Source organism: Necator americanus, chromosome IV (assembly GCF_031761385.1).
Source record: "Necator americanus strain Aroian chromosome IV, whole genome shotgun sequence".
Taxonomy (NCBI): Eukaryota; Metazoa; Nematoda; class Chromadorea; order Rhabditida; family Ancylostomatidae; genus Necator; species Necator americanus.
This window is the reverse complement of record NC_087374.1, coordinates 33,779,900-33,797,403: the sequence shown is the minus strand read 5'-3', so window position 1 is coordinate 33,797,403 and position 17,504 is coordinate 33,779,900. Positions and strand designations below refer to the sequence as shown.

At 41.6% G+C, this 17,504-nt stretch overlaps 3 protein-coding genes across 4 annotated transcripts; 2 read left to right on the top strand and 1 right to left on the bottom strand.

Moving 5' to 3' along the window:
- Positions 1 to 313: 313 nt before the first annotated feature.
- Positions 314 to 5,497, top strand: RB195_003571 (uncharacterized protein; the record flags this gene model as incomplete). Of its 2 annotated transcripts, XM_064201279.1 has the most annotated exons (11): positions 314 to 340; positions 481 to 514; positions 583 to 617; positions 681 to 892; positions 946 to 1,060; positions 1,217 to 1,327; positions 1,440 to 1,514; positions 1,604 to 1,779; positions 1,835 to 2,057; positions 3,840 to 4,032; positions 5,217 to 5,497. In XM_064201279.1, 11 exons carry the CDS (start codon positions 314 to 316, stop codon positions 5,495 to 5,497), a joined length of 1,482 nt encoding a protein of 493 aa, XP_064057160.1. The 2 variants fall into 2 exon arrangements, with proteins under 2 accessions (XP_064057160.1, XP_013292512.2); XM_013437058.2 differs by lacking the exons at positions 3,840 to 4,032; positions 5,217 to 5,497 and having other exon boundaries at positions 1,835 to 2,120.
- A 5,340-nt stretch (positions 5,498 to 10,837) lies between these two features.
- RB195_003570 (uncharacterized protein) lies at positions 10,838 to 12,812 on the top strand (the record flags this gene model as incomplete). Its single annotated transcript, XM_064201278.1, has 9 exons — positions 10,838 to 10,864; positions 11,011 to 11,044; positions 11,113 to 11,147; positions 11,212 to 11,423; positions 11,648 to 11,762; positions 11,931 to 12,041; positions 12,147 to 12,221; positions 12,307 to 12,482; positions 12,536 to 12,812. 9 exons carry the CDS (start codon positions 10,838 to 10,840, stop codon positions 12,810 to 12,812), a joined length of 1,062 nt encoding a protein of 353 aa, XP_064057159.1.
- An 813-nt stretch (positions 12,813 to 13,625) lies between these two features.
- On the bottom strand, positions 13,626 to 17,504 carry RB195_003569 (uncharacterized protein; the record flags this gene model as incomplete). Its single annotated transcript, XM_064201277.1, has 2 exons — positions 13,626 to 14,179; positions 17,336 to 17,504. The coding sequence occupies 2 exons, from the start codon at positions 17,502 to 17,504 to the stop codon at positions 13,626 to 13,628; spliced, it is 723 nt and encodes a 240-aa protein (XP_064057158.1).

Here is a 17,504-nt window from a genome sequence, read left to right as displayed (position 1 = left end):
AAAGTGAAATTTAGGTTGTAAAACGGGAACTATTTTCTCATTCACCTGTGGCAATACATAGTATAGCGATACGCTAAAGTGCCTTAAGAACGATTTAACACTCGCGTGTTTTTCGGATTGCCGATCACACCGTTACGATGTGATGACATTTGGCTCATAATTTTTCTACAGAGACTTCAGGAAATCAGCCTTGACCAGTTCCGATTAGCACAGATCCTTGAAGACAGAAATCAAATGATGAATGTAATCAAATGTGAATAATATGCACTCATTTCAACAGCTTTTTTCCGGCCAGATTTCGCACTGCTCAAACATGAAGGTCCTAGCCTGGTATATCACGGTGAGTCCCTCCTCCTAGAATTAGTGAGCTCATAAACTACAGTGAATTGTTTCTAAATATTTTACAACCTACAGGCTACATTAAATGTTAAATTAAACGTTCAAATAGAAGAGTTGAAGTGTAAATGATGTGAATTTCAGATCTTCCTGATCTGCGGATGCTCTGCGCGAAACGGTAAAGTTTTGTAGTTGGGCTAGCTTTTTAGACAACGAAAACTAGGAAATTAGAAAATACTTTTTCAGTGGCACAAGATCGTAGCAAACCTGGTAAAAACAAGGTGAGTGGGAGAATAGTTGTTTGACAAACTCAAACTTCAACTCGGTAGTAACGATTTTTCCAGATCATTCCTAGATCTATCACAAAGACAGCACACAGCAATGGTTCAATTACTTACAACCTGCTTGCAATCACTGACATGGATGAAGAAGGAAGAGAGGCAAAGGATAAATATAATTGGCGCGCTGTAACTAGGAAGGGAACACTTACTATAAGTAAAGACAAAAAAACGGTGACCGTGGAATGGTTGAAGGGTTCTGATCAGAATGTCACTTCGTGGGTTCGATTTTAAAAATCGTTAAAGTATTTACATAACTCTGATTACACAGGGGACTGAATTACAAAGGAAGGGCAATGGAGTTGTCAGATCTCTCAGAATACAACGGACACCTCCTCTCACCTGATGATAAGACCGGAATGTTGTACGAAATTGAAGATGGGAAGGTAGAAATTGATTCAAAGCTTCAAAGCATACTGACTTCAGAAAGTGTTCTGAGACCACCAAAAAAAGCTTGTGAATATTGAAGTAGTTTGAAGAAACTAAGGACCTCTATCAATAGAAAATCTTTGCATTATCAACATTAACAAAAACGATTTGAGGCAATTCCATGGGTTTTCCTTAACTCTGGACCAGGAAACACAACTAAAGGAATGAAGGCAGAGTGGTTAACTGTAAAGGATGGTTTGCTGTATGTAGGAGGTCACGGTACTGTAAGTTAAATTCCATGTTCCTTCTATGAAAGAATTGGAGGAGAGGGTTGTGGTTTACAGAAAACGAAATTGAATAGGCAGCAACTTTCTAATATGATGAACAAAATTTCAGGAATACAGAAACAAGACCGGAGCTGTAGTGAGCGAAGATTCAATGTGGATTAAGACCATCACAAAAACCGGAGAGGTATGTAGGAAGCGAATCTAGTTTTATGAGTTTCTAGATAGTGATCCTATACACTGATTTTTAATGGATTCGGTTTATAATCATTGAAGGTAAAAAGCGAGAACTGGAAGGATATTTATACGAACATGCGCAATAAAGCTGGGTACCGTGAACCCGGTTACTTGACGCATGAGGCAGTGCAATGGTCAGAGATTCGAAAGAAGTGGTATTTCCTACCTAGAAAAGCCTCAACAACAATCTACAATGAGAAACAAGACGAGACGAAGTAAGGCAACTGTTGTTTCAAAAGGTTCAAATTCAATGCTAACCTCGTTTTCCAGGGGTGCTCACATACTAATCGAAGCTGATCCCAAACTAACCGAGTTCAAGGTGATTTACGTTAAAAATCCCAAAGGTAGTCGCAAGGATCATCCAGAAAGAGGCTTCTCTGCCTTCGACTTCATTCCAAATACTGATGATAAACTGATTGTTGCAATTAAATCAAAGGAAGTGACGGATAGTTCTCCTGAGAGCTACATTACCGTGTTCAACGTCGATGGTCAGGTATTGCTCCCTGACCAGATGCTCGATGAAAATCTTAAGTTCGAAGGAATATACTTTGTGTGAAACAAAGAATAAATCGAGTTCTTCTATCCACTCTATTTACTTTACATCAATGTGTTCTTGCAAGGAAGTGAAAACTCTTGACGTAGTTGATGTGAAAGCTGAAGAAGCATTAGAGAAGTGAAGCCTCCCTACTGGGTGCATAACGGTGATTCGTGAGAGGGGTTGAATTCGTGAATCGTGAGTGATGCGGGAACATCAGTCTTACATTCCATCTATACAATAATACCCGACATACGGATACGAAAACGACAGGGTTACATAGTTTCACCATAGTATAGTTTAAAAATATTAAGCTGCTTTGGAGGACCCAATGCGAACATTAGGATGGATGACATTTCCATTATTTCATTTCAAATAAAGATAAATAAAGATAAATTGTTACCTATGACGCTAAGCAGCAGTGATGCCGAAGGAATGCTGGCTATGTTTGATAAGATAGGATAAGACATTGACTTCACACATCGGCTAGGCACCGCAGGTCATTGTCTAGGCAAGTTCCACGTTCGTTAACTTCGAACGATTCTGAATTGAAGTGAACGTGGGGGCGCATCCCAAGCGGACTGATTGACGCCAGAAACTTTATCCTTCAACTTACCGTGGCGATGCTTATGAAAGGAAAGTAGGTGGCTGCGCGATAACTGTGAGGTACGATTACAACAACTTGGTGGACGAATTGAACTCAACGCCGTGTAGATGCGACTTGGTACGATCACAGTGGATGTAAACTCTGGGTCGTGGGTACTCACGAACCTACGGAAACCGCTGAGGACAGCAATAAGAACGCCTTGTATGATGAACACAATGTGTTGATGTCTAAGAAAACCAGCAGGTGGTCGCTGTCGGAATCGACACAAATGCGAATATTGGACTCGAACAGCAATCCTATGTGCTAAAAATGGTTTTATCCAGCGCAGCGCACATCGGACCAAAGTGACCGTCTGGTGTGAATAGACGGGCCTCATCATCGCTTCTACGTTCAAAATGAATCAACCTCGTCATCAGCTCACGTTTCAGCGGTCAACCCTCTTGACGCCTAAAGAGCAGCGCAAGCGGAAGATTAGGACTCTTAAACATTAGTTCGACTGCGTTCTCACGAGGAACATTGCTCAGATATCCGAGAATCTAGGGCTGTTTGGAACGTCGCGTTTGACACAGACTACCGTCCAGTTCTTCTTAGCTTCAAGATACGGTTTCACAATAAAAACCATAGAGTTCCTCTTCAACAGAAAATCGACATGCCAGGTTTGAAACGCGAAGAATATAGAACAGAATTGAGCAAACGTGGATATATTTATGTTGGAGTACGGACCAGAAAAAAGCTCAGGGCTGATGATTCCTTTACAAAATGTTTCCATGACGCTGCAAGGAAAACGTTCCCGGTTGTAATTTTAATTTTCCTGCGGAAGAAGTTTGCCTTTGTATCTGCGAAAACAAAATCTTCATGCAATCCTTTATGCTTCGTCAGTAGCACTGGCGATATCCAGGAAGCCAGGAAAAGTGCCTGTGAAGGGAGTTACGGCGTCAGTTGCAAAAATCGCGACAAAATAATGCACGTCAAGAGCGAATTTGAAAAGGCGTGGGAGTAGAAGAACCTGGGGAAAGCCTATGATCTACTAAAACAGTATAGCGGCAAAATGAAAAGATGTTCTACAGTCCCCAACACTGTTAATGGAGTGACTGCGTAAAACAACCCTTCTAATTTGGTGAAATCACTTCAAGACCTTGCTGAACCGGCAAACGTCGTCAGTTCCTGAACTTGCGCACATTGATAGACCGACATCTGCGGTTATCGAGGAACTACCGTCCGAGTCGGAGGTTCTGGTCTGTATCCAAAAGATGGAAAATGGAAAATCTAACGGAGACGACGGGACTGGTGCTGAACAGTTGAAATATCTTCCTTCGTCCGGGTTTGGTGAGATGACAAAGATCAAAAGTTTAATTCGGATGCACGAAAGGATACCTAACCCGTTAAGGCACGCTATCATAATTCCTCTTCACAAGAAGTTATTCGCACAAGAAGTTATTCGTCACAGACCATTGCAATTATCGAGGAATCTGTTTGCTGCATAACGTACAACGTTTTGGAGAAAATTATTCTGAACGACATATTAAACATCGCGCAGAAGCCACTTGCGACGAACAAGCTGGGTTTGATCCTGCCTAGTCTACGACTGACTAGGTGTTCATTATCAGTGCGAACCAAAATCTGGCAGTGGTTATCGAGGCCAATGCGATTAGCATTTGTGGACTTTGAACCTGCTTTCGATTCTCCTCATTAAGGCTGTCTTCTCGACGCGCTCCGCGCCGATGGAGTACCTCGGATATACAACGCCGTTAAAGGTAGTAACTGGGGTAAGGCAAGGGGCAGCGGGATTACCCTTTCTGTTTTATTTCGCCATCGACGACGCCACTATGCGAAGAACAATAGATAAGTGTCCTTCCGATCTCATTCTACTACGCCGCTTGACCGATCACCTACCGAGCAGGTCCCACCAGGACGCTCCTTTATCGATCTCGAGTGCGCTGACGATGTTGCTATATTCGCGCAAAGCATTACGAAACTTCGACATGTTGTCAACCTTGTATTGAAGCTGGGTGCAGCCTATTGACTACGTCTACGCCCTGATAGATGCAAATAGTTGTGGATCTCTTCGAGACCTCGAAAGGGAATCAGGATGACAGGTGAATCATTCGATAGGTCACGTCGATGAGTTCTGTTACTTGGGCTGTACGTTGAAGAACAACGGCAACTATGAGAAAGAAATTCAGCAAGAATGCGCTAGGGCCGATTCCGCATTCAACTCCTTAACGAAATGCCTGTGGTCGACCCCCATCACCAAGGAATCACGCTGCAAGTCTACTTATACGCAATTCGCCTAAGGTGATGCGGAAGCTTGATTGCACGGAAGGAAGCTGCTTAGACTGCTTCTTGGCTGTCATTGGCCTAGAGTATACCATAATGAAGACTTTTACGCAAAGATTGATGTAGAATACCGGGGATGACACGTGAAAGATATCAACATCTTGCACCGCTATCGAAAGTGGCTGAAGTAAATCGTCTTCGCTTCTTTGATCATATATTAAGGTGATCGGCAGATCGCCTTGTTCAACGTGTTCTGAGGAGCTTGTCGGATTCGAGCTGGAAAAAGCCTCCTGGCCGAAAACGGATGTTCTGGACTGATGTGGTGAAAGAGGACCTGAGGACACTCGGCGTGAATATACAGTTCAGGCGAGACGTAAGGTTTCGCAGAATATGGAGTAGCGACGAATGGATTGATTCTCTGCAAGCTCTCGCAGAAGGTCGAGAAGGTTGGGCAGAGCTGTGTTCAAAGACGGCACCCCACAGTGAAGATGCTGGTCATCGGGTCAGGCTATGACATCAGCTCGCCCATAAAGTCGGTTGAGCCATTTCTTTCTCGAGTTTTACTTAGTGGAAAATGTTGAAGATGATTTTTTGATTTTGTTCTTTCTCAAATGTCCCATTCTGCTGTACATTTTCCTCTAAACAACTGCAAAGCTGCTTGTTATCTTCAGAAGATGTTATGTTACAGCTTGAGTAACAAAACCCCATCTGCGTTTTCAAACAATTTTTTGTGGATTTCACAAGTTCGTCTCAATGTACAGACGACTGCATATTCGCTTTCAGATAGAACCTCTTAACTACAAAAACCAATCAGAACATAGCGTAGTCGACTGTTCGAAGGCAACATGGATATAAATAATTGCAGAGCGTTTTACGGTAACTATGCGAAGTAATCTACAATCGATAGAGACCTTTTGTACTTTTTCGTTTACAGTTTCGCTCACTGCGAGAAGAATACATTAAATGTCACTGAAATGTTGATTCTTCCAAAATCCAAGGATTTCGCTGTGTTAAAGGCATCGCCCCACGAATCTGGGGTGGGCTTTTAGGTGGGTTACGCCGATACGGAGTGGTAGATTATGGAGAGATTAATACCAGGACCTATGTTTAGGTTTCGATATATATTCGGCAGGGTCGAGGATACAGGACATTGCTCTTAAAGGCATAACTTCACGAATCTGGAGTGGTACCGCTTTCCGGTGGAGAGTTCCTGTACAGGGTCGTAGATTATGGGGAGGAGGGTGATTCCGTCCATTTCTTCCTAATTACCATAAAAAACGGAAGATATGACTATGAGCGTTTCGACGCGCTATTTTTCGCAACGAGTTTGATTGGAGCGCGCCAGCCTTGCGCATGCGCCTATCCTTCCGGCCCTCTTTTACGGCAATTAGGAAGAAATGGACGGAATCACCCTCCTCTACAAGATCTACGACCCCGTATAGGAACTCTCCATCTGAAATCTGTACCACTTCTGATTCGTGGGGTGATGAATTTAACAAATCTCTTCAACACTGATGGGTGCTTGTAAACGTTGCTCTGTTGATCTTACAGTTTTAAAACATCTTTACAATACCAGAAAGTTGCATAGGCATCGCTTACAAATTGCAACAACCTCAAGATGAGATTTTTCGCATCCAGGAGTGAGTGATGAGGAGCAGTGCAGTCCTATATTTCTAGTATATGTCTCACGTGTGTGTTATTAGCGGATGGGATTTCTCGTGCAGTTTAATTGCTTTTAAAAGATAGTCAGTAGCAATAAAGTTTTCGTTCGCAGTTAGATTTCTGCTCAACAGCTTCTCAACATTGGTTTGGTTACAATAATAATTACAGATTCTAATAATTGACTCAGCAGACACACTCAGCAAACGCACCCAGCAGAACCGATGTTACCACAGACAAACGCCACCCACGCCATCTGGACATACATTTGCGACGGTTCGAATGATTCAAATAGGGGCGAAACGAGATTGGGAAATTTATTCGGTCGTCATAGTAAACATGATTTTTGAGCGAGATTTGTTAAAAATAGAGGAGGTATCCTTAAAAATGCCACTCCCGAGATATTTTAGTAGGGATTACATATAGAACGCTGGAGTGAGCGTAGGGAATGGGAAGAAGAGTTTCTGGTTCTAGCCTTTCAGCAACATTGTTTTTTTATTGTCTCCTTCCAGAAGGACTGAAGAGATGAGTCGATATTTGAGCTCGAGATTGGATAAGCTCAAAATTTTTCGTAAATTAGAAGAATTTGAGACTACATTTTGGTTTCTTCTATGCACATTGTAGCACACCCAGCCCAGTCCATCCAGAATTTCCGAAGTCGAAAACTGTTAGAGGACAATGTCTCTAAGAGTACAGAGTATCCACACATGCGCACAGAAACCCAAGCAGATAGGGGATATTAATTTTCCCCATCTAAAAATAGAATATTTCAGTCAAGCAACTGCTCGTAGATTCATACATATACAATTGAAGTTTTTTTTCTTATTTAGATTTGAGTTTTTTGGTTTTTATCATGCATGTAATTTAGTCTATAGCTTGTTGTGGGTAATTTTTGTCTGTACGTTTGCGCTCGTCATGCGTAACTCGTTTCTCATCACGTCGATTTGGATCAAACCTTGGCCGGAGATATTTCAGGCCAGTCATAGAGTTTTACACTTTTACATAGGCTTGTCGATAATGAAAGAATGCTGTTCGATGATACAGACTCAACTGATATTCCACAACTTTTGCTTTTCGTATGCACCAGGAACTTCCCAATTGGGAGTTTTCGCATAAGCTAATGATTACGAATATGCTAAATATTTCGAGGAAAATTGTCCTGAGACCTTGATTATAAAAACATATGCCGAATACGTTTATGTCGAACACTTCGTTTGAAGTAAAGACATCCATGAACTTGTAAATTTTAACATTTTTTTCCTCCGCTCGCCTTCCCGAATGAGAATTCATCATATGGTGGTTGCCTGTCATCATCCTCAGCGTATACCAGGATAACCACTTTGGACGAAGACATATTTCTCGATTTTTTACTTTTTTGAAAGGAGTTGCAGAAGCTTACCGAATCGTCTCTGAATAATGGATTCAAAAATAATCATACAAACCAGCTATTTCTTTAGAAAAAAACTACAAGAAACTCGTGAACAGAATGGCAGTTGTAGCCGTAATATTTAAGGGAAGACCTCTTTTCTAGGAATAAGGAAAATCAATTTGTCGATAAGGTTGACTTTCGCCGTCAGAGCTGCTATCATATTTGTGACCAGCATATACTAGTAGCCTAGTATTTGTTTCTTCCACCAATCATCGCCATGATCTGGATTGAAAACGGCTGTTATGCATTGCCGCTTCAGTTTCATCGTTATAACTAAAGAATTTTCTTGTACAGTTCAGTGAATAGTACAGTTAGAGAAAATAGACGAAAGGATGAAGTCTCTGGCGTACTAATCCTCACGGGATGCGCTTTTACCGCGATCTGTACTTGTTGAGCCTTTTTTACGCGTCCCGGAGGTTTGATGAGGGCAACTGGCATCAGGGCGGTTTCGAAGCGGTAAGAATAAATAATTCTAACAAAAATATAATTTTAGATTTTAATCTTGCTTACCTAGTAGAGAATTATAATAGAATTAGCCAATAGAACGCCAAGAATTATAGAACATTTTTGCAGATTCATCATATTCTATGTATGCATGTAATGTACACAATTTCCGGCAACGTTTGAATGTTGCATGTTAGTTGCAGTCGTCATCAAGGGGTTGTGCAAAGATTTGATAGGAGGACATAGATAAAAAGTAATCAAATAGCAAATGTATGAGCATATAAAGCTTGGCCCTGAAAATATCCTTATATACTTTATTATCCATTTGGAATCTTGATTATCTCTTAATTATCGTACACATTTTCATCGCGCTGATGCGAAAGTGCTACGCTTTTCCTCCTTCCGCCATTGGTCCGTTTATCTTCTATGGTCAAGCGAAAATTGAAAATGAAATTCCCTATTAAAACTGGTCCTAATAATTCTGCCCAATCATGCTATATTAACGCGCTTAGTTCGTATGCGTTTTTCTATGTATGTGCGTGTTTGTTTGTGTGTCACGAAAATACCATATAAAGATCCAAAAGTTCCCTTTTTTGGAACCGAACTAGCGCTATCCATCTGCTAAGCATTCTACCACTGAGCTACTGTCAAGACCTTCGATAGAGTACATGAAACACGATGACAGGACTGGCTACTTTCAGTAATGTGCTAAGAAAGATGGGCGGGTTTAGTGTAGAGTTTGAGTTTCCGCTTCCTGCACGATCGATCGGAGGTTCGAATCCGCCCTAGTGCTAACCATGCCTTTCATCCCTCCGGGGTGAATAAATTGGTACTAAACTTGTCTGCAAAGATAAAAAAACTGACTTGACACACCGGCTAGCCGCGGCTAGTCATTGTATAGGCCAGTTACACATCCGTGAACCTAAAACAATTCTGAATTGAAGTGAACTTGGGGGCGCATCCTAAGCGGATCGATTAACGCCAGAAACTTTATCCTTTAATGTGCAAAGGAGTGCATAAAAGCACGAACAGGTTCACTTCAGTACTACAAAGCAGTAAAATTGATCAGTCCTTTTATTGTACAAATGGATTGAAAATCATAGCATTCAAAAATAGAGTATTTCTTCTGCATTTTTTCGAAGCCGCAGTACTTTTTTCCTGCAGAGCTCAGAAAAAAATTGATAATTTATGATTTATGATTCTTTTCCACACAATATCTTTTATTCACCATGAGTACTTTTTTCTAATATTTTACTGTTGTAACATATTTGCGAATAACAATTGCTTCTTTAAATTCTGTGCCACAGAAAACATGTTATGATGTTTAGGAGCTCAACCTAAACTAGGCAAAAAAGAAAGAATTAAATATGAAAATTTAATGCAGTCTAATGGCTGCTTTACATTACATCCTTGCCCTCTTGCTTTTTTTTGAATATCTTTATATTTCAGTTTTTGCACAAAGAGTCTTTTATCGTTGGTGGTTTTTCTGTGTGGATTAGGGATTTGGTCCTTGTATGTTTGTGTTTTTTTTGCTAGGATTTATGAACTTTCCAGTGCTCCCGTTTTCATGTTACTGTGAAAAGAAAAATTTGTAGTGTAAAGATGCAACAAACATTTATTTCTACATTTTTTGTGGTACTTAAGGTGAGACCCTGAACATGTTTTGTGTGATTTGGTTTTTTTTGTAGTGTAAAGATGCAACAAACTTTTGTCTCTACATTTTTTGTGGTACTTAAAGTGAGACCCTGACCATGTTTTGTGTGATTTGTTTTTCTGAACACCGAAAAAGTAAGGTCGGGGGTGGAACGGGCCCAGAGACGTCAAATGAGCGAGTTGGTAAAAGGCGAGTTTTGAGATGCTGAAATGGTACACCAACGCCAGAAGGCAGAAAGATGTGGTAGCGCAAGTCACACAACGTCATGTGCACCCACCCTGCGTCATTGTGCGCCCACGCTGGAGACTATTAAGATGGTAGACGAATTTCACTCCATCGTTTAGTTTTCTAACAGGTAGAATGGTGAAACTGTACCAGAAAACAGTAGAATTGGGAGAACGTGCGCGACGACCCCAGTTAGGCTGACCGCCGAGTTCAGAGGGCGCGCGATTTGGCGGCTCTGCGGTTTTGCAGTAGCGGTATAGAAGGAAGGAATATCATGCTCTGCCTAAGACATTTGGCTGATAATTTTGCCGTCGACATCAAGAAAACAGCCTTGGCCAGTCCTGATTAGCGCTACTTCTTGAAAATAGAAATCAAATGATAATGTAAATAATACGCACTCACATCAACTGCTTTTTTCCAGCCAGATTTCGCACTGCTCAAACATGAAGGTCCTCGCCTGGTATATCACGGTTAGTCCCTCTTCTCAGAAGTAATGAGCTCATAGACTGTATTGAATTTCCCTTTCTAATTGTTTTACAATTTGTAGTAGAGAACATTAATGTTTCCATTCAATATTCTAATAGAAAAGTTGAAGTGCAAATAATGTGATTTCCAGATCTTCTTGATTTCCGGATGCTCTGCACTCAGCGGTAAAATTTTGTAGTTGTGCTAGTTTTTTTAGACTAGAAAAGCCAAAGAACAAATAATAACTTTTCAGTGGCACTTTTCCGTAGCAAACGTGATACATACAATGTGAGTGGGAGAGTGGTTGCTTGACAAATTTGAACTCCTACTCAAAAGTAACGATTTTTTTCAGACCATCCCTAGATCTATCAATAAGACAGTTCATAGTGATGGTTCAATCACCTACAACTTTCTCGCGATCACTGATATGGATGAAAACGGTAGAACGTCACCTGATGATTATAACTGGCGCGCTGTAACGCGGAGGGGAACACTTACTATAAGTAAAGACAAAAGAAAGGCGACTGTGGAATGGATAAACAAATCTGATCAAAATATTACTTCGTGGGTTTAATTCTTAAATTTGTTAAAGTATTAACATGATTCTGAAAGGGGAGCCCGAGCATACAAATTTACTCGTGGTAGCTCTCTTTTCACCACATGCATTCGAGTTTACGAATTAGGAACGTAGGAACTATATAACCTACAGTGCTATATGGCGCAAGATTCCCATACTTTGCAAAAAGTTGCTGTGGTCCAGCACAACGTCAATGACTCTTAATACGCAGGGGACTGAACTACAAAGGAAGAGCAATGGAGTTGTCGGATCTCTCAGAATTCAACGGACACCTCCTCTCACCTGATGATAAGACCGGAATGTTGTACGAAATTCAAGATGGGAAGGTGAGAAGACAAAATTACTATGAAAACTTAGTTCGAAGCACCATGCTACCTTTAGAAAAAATTTCGAGACAACCGGAAAAACTTGTAAATAGTGACGTAATTTTAAAAAACCGAGGCTCTTAATCAATGAAAATGATTTGCATAACAGCATTCAAAAAACGATTTGAGGCAATTCCATGGGTGTTCCTTAACTCCGGACCAGGAAACACAACAAAAGGAATGAAAGCAGAGTGGTTAACCATCAAGGGAGATCGGCTGTATGTAGGAGGTCACGGTTGTGTAAGTTAAATTTTACGCTGCTCTCATAAATCAGTAAGCGAAGTGACTTCCAGTAAAGGAAATAAAACAAGCAGATATTTGCTGATATGGTAGACTAATTTTCAGGAATACAGAGACAAGAATGGGAAAGTAAAGAGCGAAGATGCAATGTGGATCAAGATCGTCACAAAAACCGGAGAGGTAGAAAGCGAATCCAGTTTTATGAGTTTCTAGATAGCGATCTTTTCCACTGATTGTTCCTGTATTCGATTTATGATCGTTGAAGGTAACAAGCGAGAACTGGAAGCATATTTATTCAAGAATGCGCAATAAAGCTGGCTACCCTAAACCCGGTTACTTGACGCATGAGGCAGTGCAATGGTCAGAAATTCAACGAAAGTGGTACTTCTTACCTAGAAAAGCCTCAACAACGAAATACAATGAGAAGGAAGATGAAATGAAGTAAGAAAACCGTTGTATTTTTAGAAAATACTAGTGTTAACATGGCTTTTAAGGGGTGCGAACATGATCATTGAATCCGACGCTGATCTGAAATCGTTCAAATTCGTGTTGTTGGGAAGAAGTGCAGAGCAGCATCCTGGAATAGGCTTTTCTGCTTTCGACTTCGTACCTGATACGAATGATGAATTGATCGTTGCCATTAAGTCGAAAGAAGTAACTGGCAGTGATCCTGAGAGCTACATCACTGTGCTCTCGGTCAAAGGGAGGACTATAATGCGTGATCAAAAGCTCGAAGGCAACCTGAAGTTCGAAGGAATTTACTTTGTCTGAAGAAAACAATAAATTCTTTCACACAACTCTGCCCTTCACTTTAAATTTTTTCCTACAAGAAACTATTAAGCAGGAAACAGCAAATTGTACCACCACCGAATCAGAATAGAATTGTTTGTACCTGTATTCACTTAACATCACTGTCTTCTTGATAGGAAGAGAAGCCTCTTCACTCGTTTGTTACGGCAGCGATTGCGAAAGCTTTAGAAAGACAAGGTCGACATGGAGAGAAGGGAACGATAGAACCACATAATCTCACCCTAAAAACGCAGGATTTAATGTGAACATTGGAATGGGCGGATGACCTGGAAGTGAAAATTCACTGGAGGCGGAGAGTGGATCGTTGCGTCATCTTCATTTCGCTAACCAAGACTCACTTATGACACTAAGCAGCGAGCAAACACAAGGAATACTGGCTTCTTTTGGTGAAACGTGTAGAAAGATACGTCTTGAAAAGATTCTGAGAAAGACCACATTCAGCATTCGCGGATAGATTCCCGATGATCCTCCGACTTAACATCACCCCACGAATCTGAGGTACTGCAGATTTCAGGTGGAGTATCTTTATAAGGGATAGTAGATTATGGAGAGGAGGGTTATTCTGTCCATTTCTTCATATTTGCAGTAAAAAACGGCCCAAAAGATGCGGTGCCGGGCCGCTTTTTACGGCAAATAAGAAGAAGGCTGGCGCGCTCCAGTCAAACTCCTTGTAGGAAAAAGTGCGCCAAAACCCCCGAAGCCGTTTCTTCTTAGCTGTTTTCTACGGTAGTTAGGGAGAAATGGACGGAATCACTCTCCTCCTCATCACCTTGATCACCTTGACTCCCGTTGATCTTCGAACTGGTCGAGCGGGCGCCAGTAGTTCTCCCAATCGCGATCGCGTACCAGAATAGTCCAGTGGTTCCTCCTTTCGCGTGGGACACAAAGAGCATCATATTTTTCTTTGAACGACTTCGTGAAGAAATCTGACCATCGAGTCGGCGGTCTTCCTGTAGTGCGCTTAATGTCGCGGGGAACCCAGTCGCTTACGGCTTTGGTCCAACGGTTGTCATTAAAGCGCATCACGTGTCCGGCCCACCTAATTTTACTTTCTTTGGCAAACGCGGCGGCGTCTCTAATCTTCGATCGTTGACGTAGGGGAGAACTTCGAATCCCGTTCCTCACCTTCGTGAAACGCGGTACTCTTAGCATCACTCTCTCAATTGCGCGTTCAATGATGCTCACCGCGTTTTCTTCCTGCTTGCGAAATGCCCAGGTTTCCGAAGCATAGGTCAAAGCAGGAAGTACGGTGGTGTTGAAGTGGTGAGCACGGGGCCGGGTGTTCCTGGTCTTCTTCACTACATCCTCGATGCTCTTGTACGCTCCTCCTCATATGATTAAAAATGCAAAAATCTGGCGCATTCCTGATGGTTATACCGTGGAAGAATACCAAAATGCTTTCACATTTAATCTACTAATTATGAAAGCTCCGGCAGTTCTTTGTTCTCTGCAGAGTGCACTCAACATTGCCTGAAAATTCTATTTTTTTTTTCAGAAATTCCAAGAATAATTATTGAGTTGGGACTCCGCCACTAAGTCATAACAGTATCGGAGATCCAGATAAGAATAATCATAAGAATGAACAACTATAGTGGGACAAAGATTCTATACTCAAGAATTTAATATAATGGGCAAACGCATGTTCTTAGGAAGGTACATATTTGCTTCTTCTTTTCAAGGAGATTGATGTGAATAAACATCATGCTATATAATAACTCGCTTAGTCCGTGTGTGTATGTGTGTTTGTTTGTTTGTTTGTTTGTTTGTTTGTCTGTGTGTCACGGAAATACTCCATAATGACGCAAAACCTTGCACCGCTGAGGTGCCGTCCCATCGCCATGCACCTGATAAATGAGCACTCTACCTTTTTAACCATTGTCTAAAGCTATGTAGCTATGTATGTTGGCTTTAATAAGGCAAGTTAATTTCTCTCATATGTTAGTGAGAGTAAATAAACTTTTATGTGAATGTATACTTCCAAATTTGCAAACTATCATGCTGTATAATAACGGGCTTATTCTGTCACGTGTGTGCATCAGCGCATGTGTGTGTCTCAGTCAAGAAATTTGAGAAAGAGAGGGAGACGAATACTATGGCATCGTTTGGTGAGCTGGAGCCTCAAAGCGGTAAAATTCGGTGATACGGGTACTACGGCCCCGGAGTCAGATAGCTGTAAATGAAGTGGAACGAGTCCCTCGGGGTTGAAATGGTGCGTCGGTGCCAGAAAGCTATAGAGTAGGGAGAGACGGGTTTCCGGATTGGATTTTTTGGATTGCTGCGCGGGCGGTAGAACGGGTTTCTATGACTCATTTACGTATCTATTTCCAAGCATATTTTCCTGATGCTGCTAACATCCTTTCTTCAAGAAGAGGAAACACACGTGCGAACGGCTGCTTAAATGCAATACGCGACATAACATAACGTTATTTTTATCATCAAAATAGTGATATTCAATGTCACCTCATGTTAGCACGTCATTCATTGCTAATAGTTGAGAACAGAGAAAGCTCATACTTCGAATAATGTTCTCAAATTCTGGAGGTTTGGGAGAAATATAGATATAAAGTCAAGTTTGATTGTTATCCGAATGTAGAACTGACGCGCTTAGGGGAAAACCATAAAATCTTACATCTGTGCTTAAATTTTCGGGTAAAAAAATTGAAGAGAGCATTGATAGAAAAAAGAAATTTTAGTTTCACAAAAAATGTTTCACAAAAAAACCAAAAAAAAGCCTGAAGTCCGGCTTTAGCCGGACGTTCAGGCTGGTTGTAGATAAACGGGATTGAATTAGCAACGAGTCTCCTCGTACGTGAAATCTCGTGAAATGTTTTCATTTCACAATTTCACACACTACTTATTGTCTTTGAAGCAATGATGATAACAGTTTATGAAGACTGCTCCTCTATACTTGTTTGGAGATTTCAGCATTATCTGAGCGTTTGTTAATTTCAAGAATAACTGCTGGCGTCCGTAACCACTATGAACAGGTATTCAAAGGGAAGTTTGACCTCATGCATTTGTACCTGAGCTTTTAACAATTCATTTTGTTCATTTCAATTCATTTTAACAATTTTTGGAAAGAATGTGGTCTTTCCAGTCATTACCAAGAGTAAAACTGAATCAACAGTACGTTCAAACTCTAAAAAAGCTCAAGCATCATCACTAGTTTATGAAACTGTCGACAATATGTAAGCTTATTACGTTGTGTTTCTTCTTCAGTTTTTTCTTATTTTTTTCAAATATGGTTTCAGTCCTATCACCAAAAAATGCAACTGTGTATTGACTGTTTTCATAGAAGAGAGATTCCTATGTAGAAGAGCCGTCATGACGACACCCGCCAAGTACGAGTGCAACAAGAAGGATGTCTTATTCCTGTCTTATTTTTTCTAACTATTTCATTAGATCAAATATGGCTAAGCTAAACATAGCCACCCAAAGGCAGCATACCACGAATCTGAAGTGGTGCGGATTTGTGGTATGCTGCTGCAAACAGCCGCTTCCAGAATGCTGTTTTTTACGACGATATCTATTGCAACGCTCCACCCCTTCCGCCCTGCCTCCGCCCTGCGATTCGTCGAAAATTAATTCGGACAGCCCCAAACGGCATTCTGGAAAACAGCAGCAGGGGACGCTACCCGTGCAAGGGTGGCGTGCTGGAATAGAAGGCATCGTACAAAACAGCATTCAGGTGCCGGCTGCTTGCAGTGGTTCAGGGAGAAATGAGCGGAGCCACCGCGGTCTCCATAATATACGAGCCCGTATACGGATACTCCACCTGAAATCCGTACCACCCCAGACTCCTTGTATCCTATGTTGTGAAAAAATTCAGTATAGGTTTGAAAGTGTAATTGAAATACTGCTTAGAAAATTTTGGCAAATACTTATTTAAATGCTTAGATGGCCCGTCTTCACTGGACGTGCGGGCCCCAACATCTTTTCCATTCATTTCGTTCCCTCGCCATTGTCATCCAAGATGTTCTCAAGTTTCCTGAGCAACATTGACGAGGTCCTTGAGCCATATCCAGCTCAGCTTTCTGGTGCTATCCGTGCAGCGAACACATCATCCCATCTCGTTGGTGGCCTCCTTCGAGGGCATCTAACATCTCTCGGGATCCACCCTAGCGTTCTTTTAGCCCATCCGTCGTCGATTCTTCTCATAATACCAGGACCTATGTTTAGGTTTCGATATATATTCCGCAGGGTCGAGGATACAGGACATTGCTCTTAAAGGCATGACTTCACGAATCTGGAGTGGTACCGCTTTCCGGTGGAGAGTTTCTGTACGGAGTCGTAGATTATGGGGAGGAGGGTGATTCCGTTAATTTCTTCCTAACTGCCGTAGAAAACAGCCGGGAAGATACGGCTTCGAGCGTTCCGGCACACTATTTTCTACAAGGAGTTCGACTGGAGCGAGCCAGCTCAGTATGGCGCCGCACCTTTCGGGCCGCTTTTTACGGCAATTAGGTAGAGATGGACGGAATCACCCTCCTCTCCATAATCTACGACCCCGTATAGAAGCTCTCCATGTGAAGTCTGCACCATCTCAGATTCGTGAGGTGATGCTTTTAAGTCGGAGTAGCGAAGACCGGCCAGGTGTTGTCGGTTAAACTTTAGAAGACATCTCTCAAGGGCTCTGTGGCTAGTAAGTAGCAT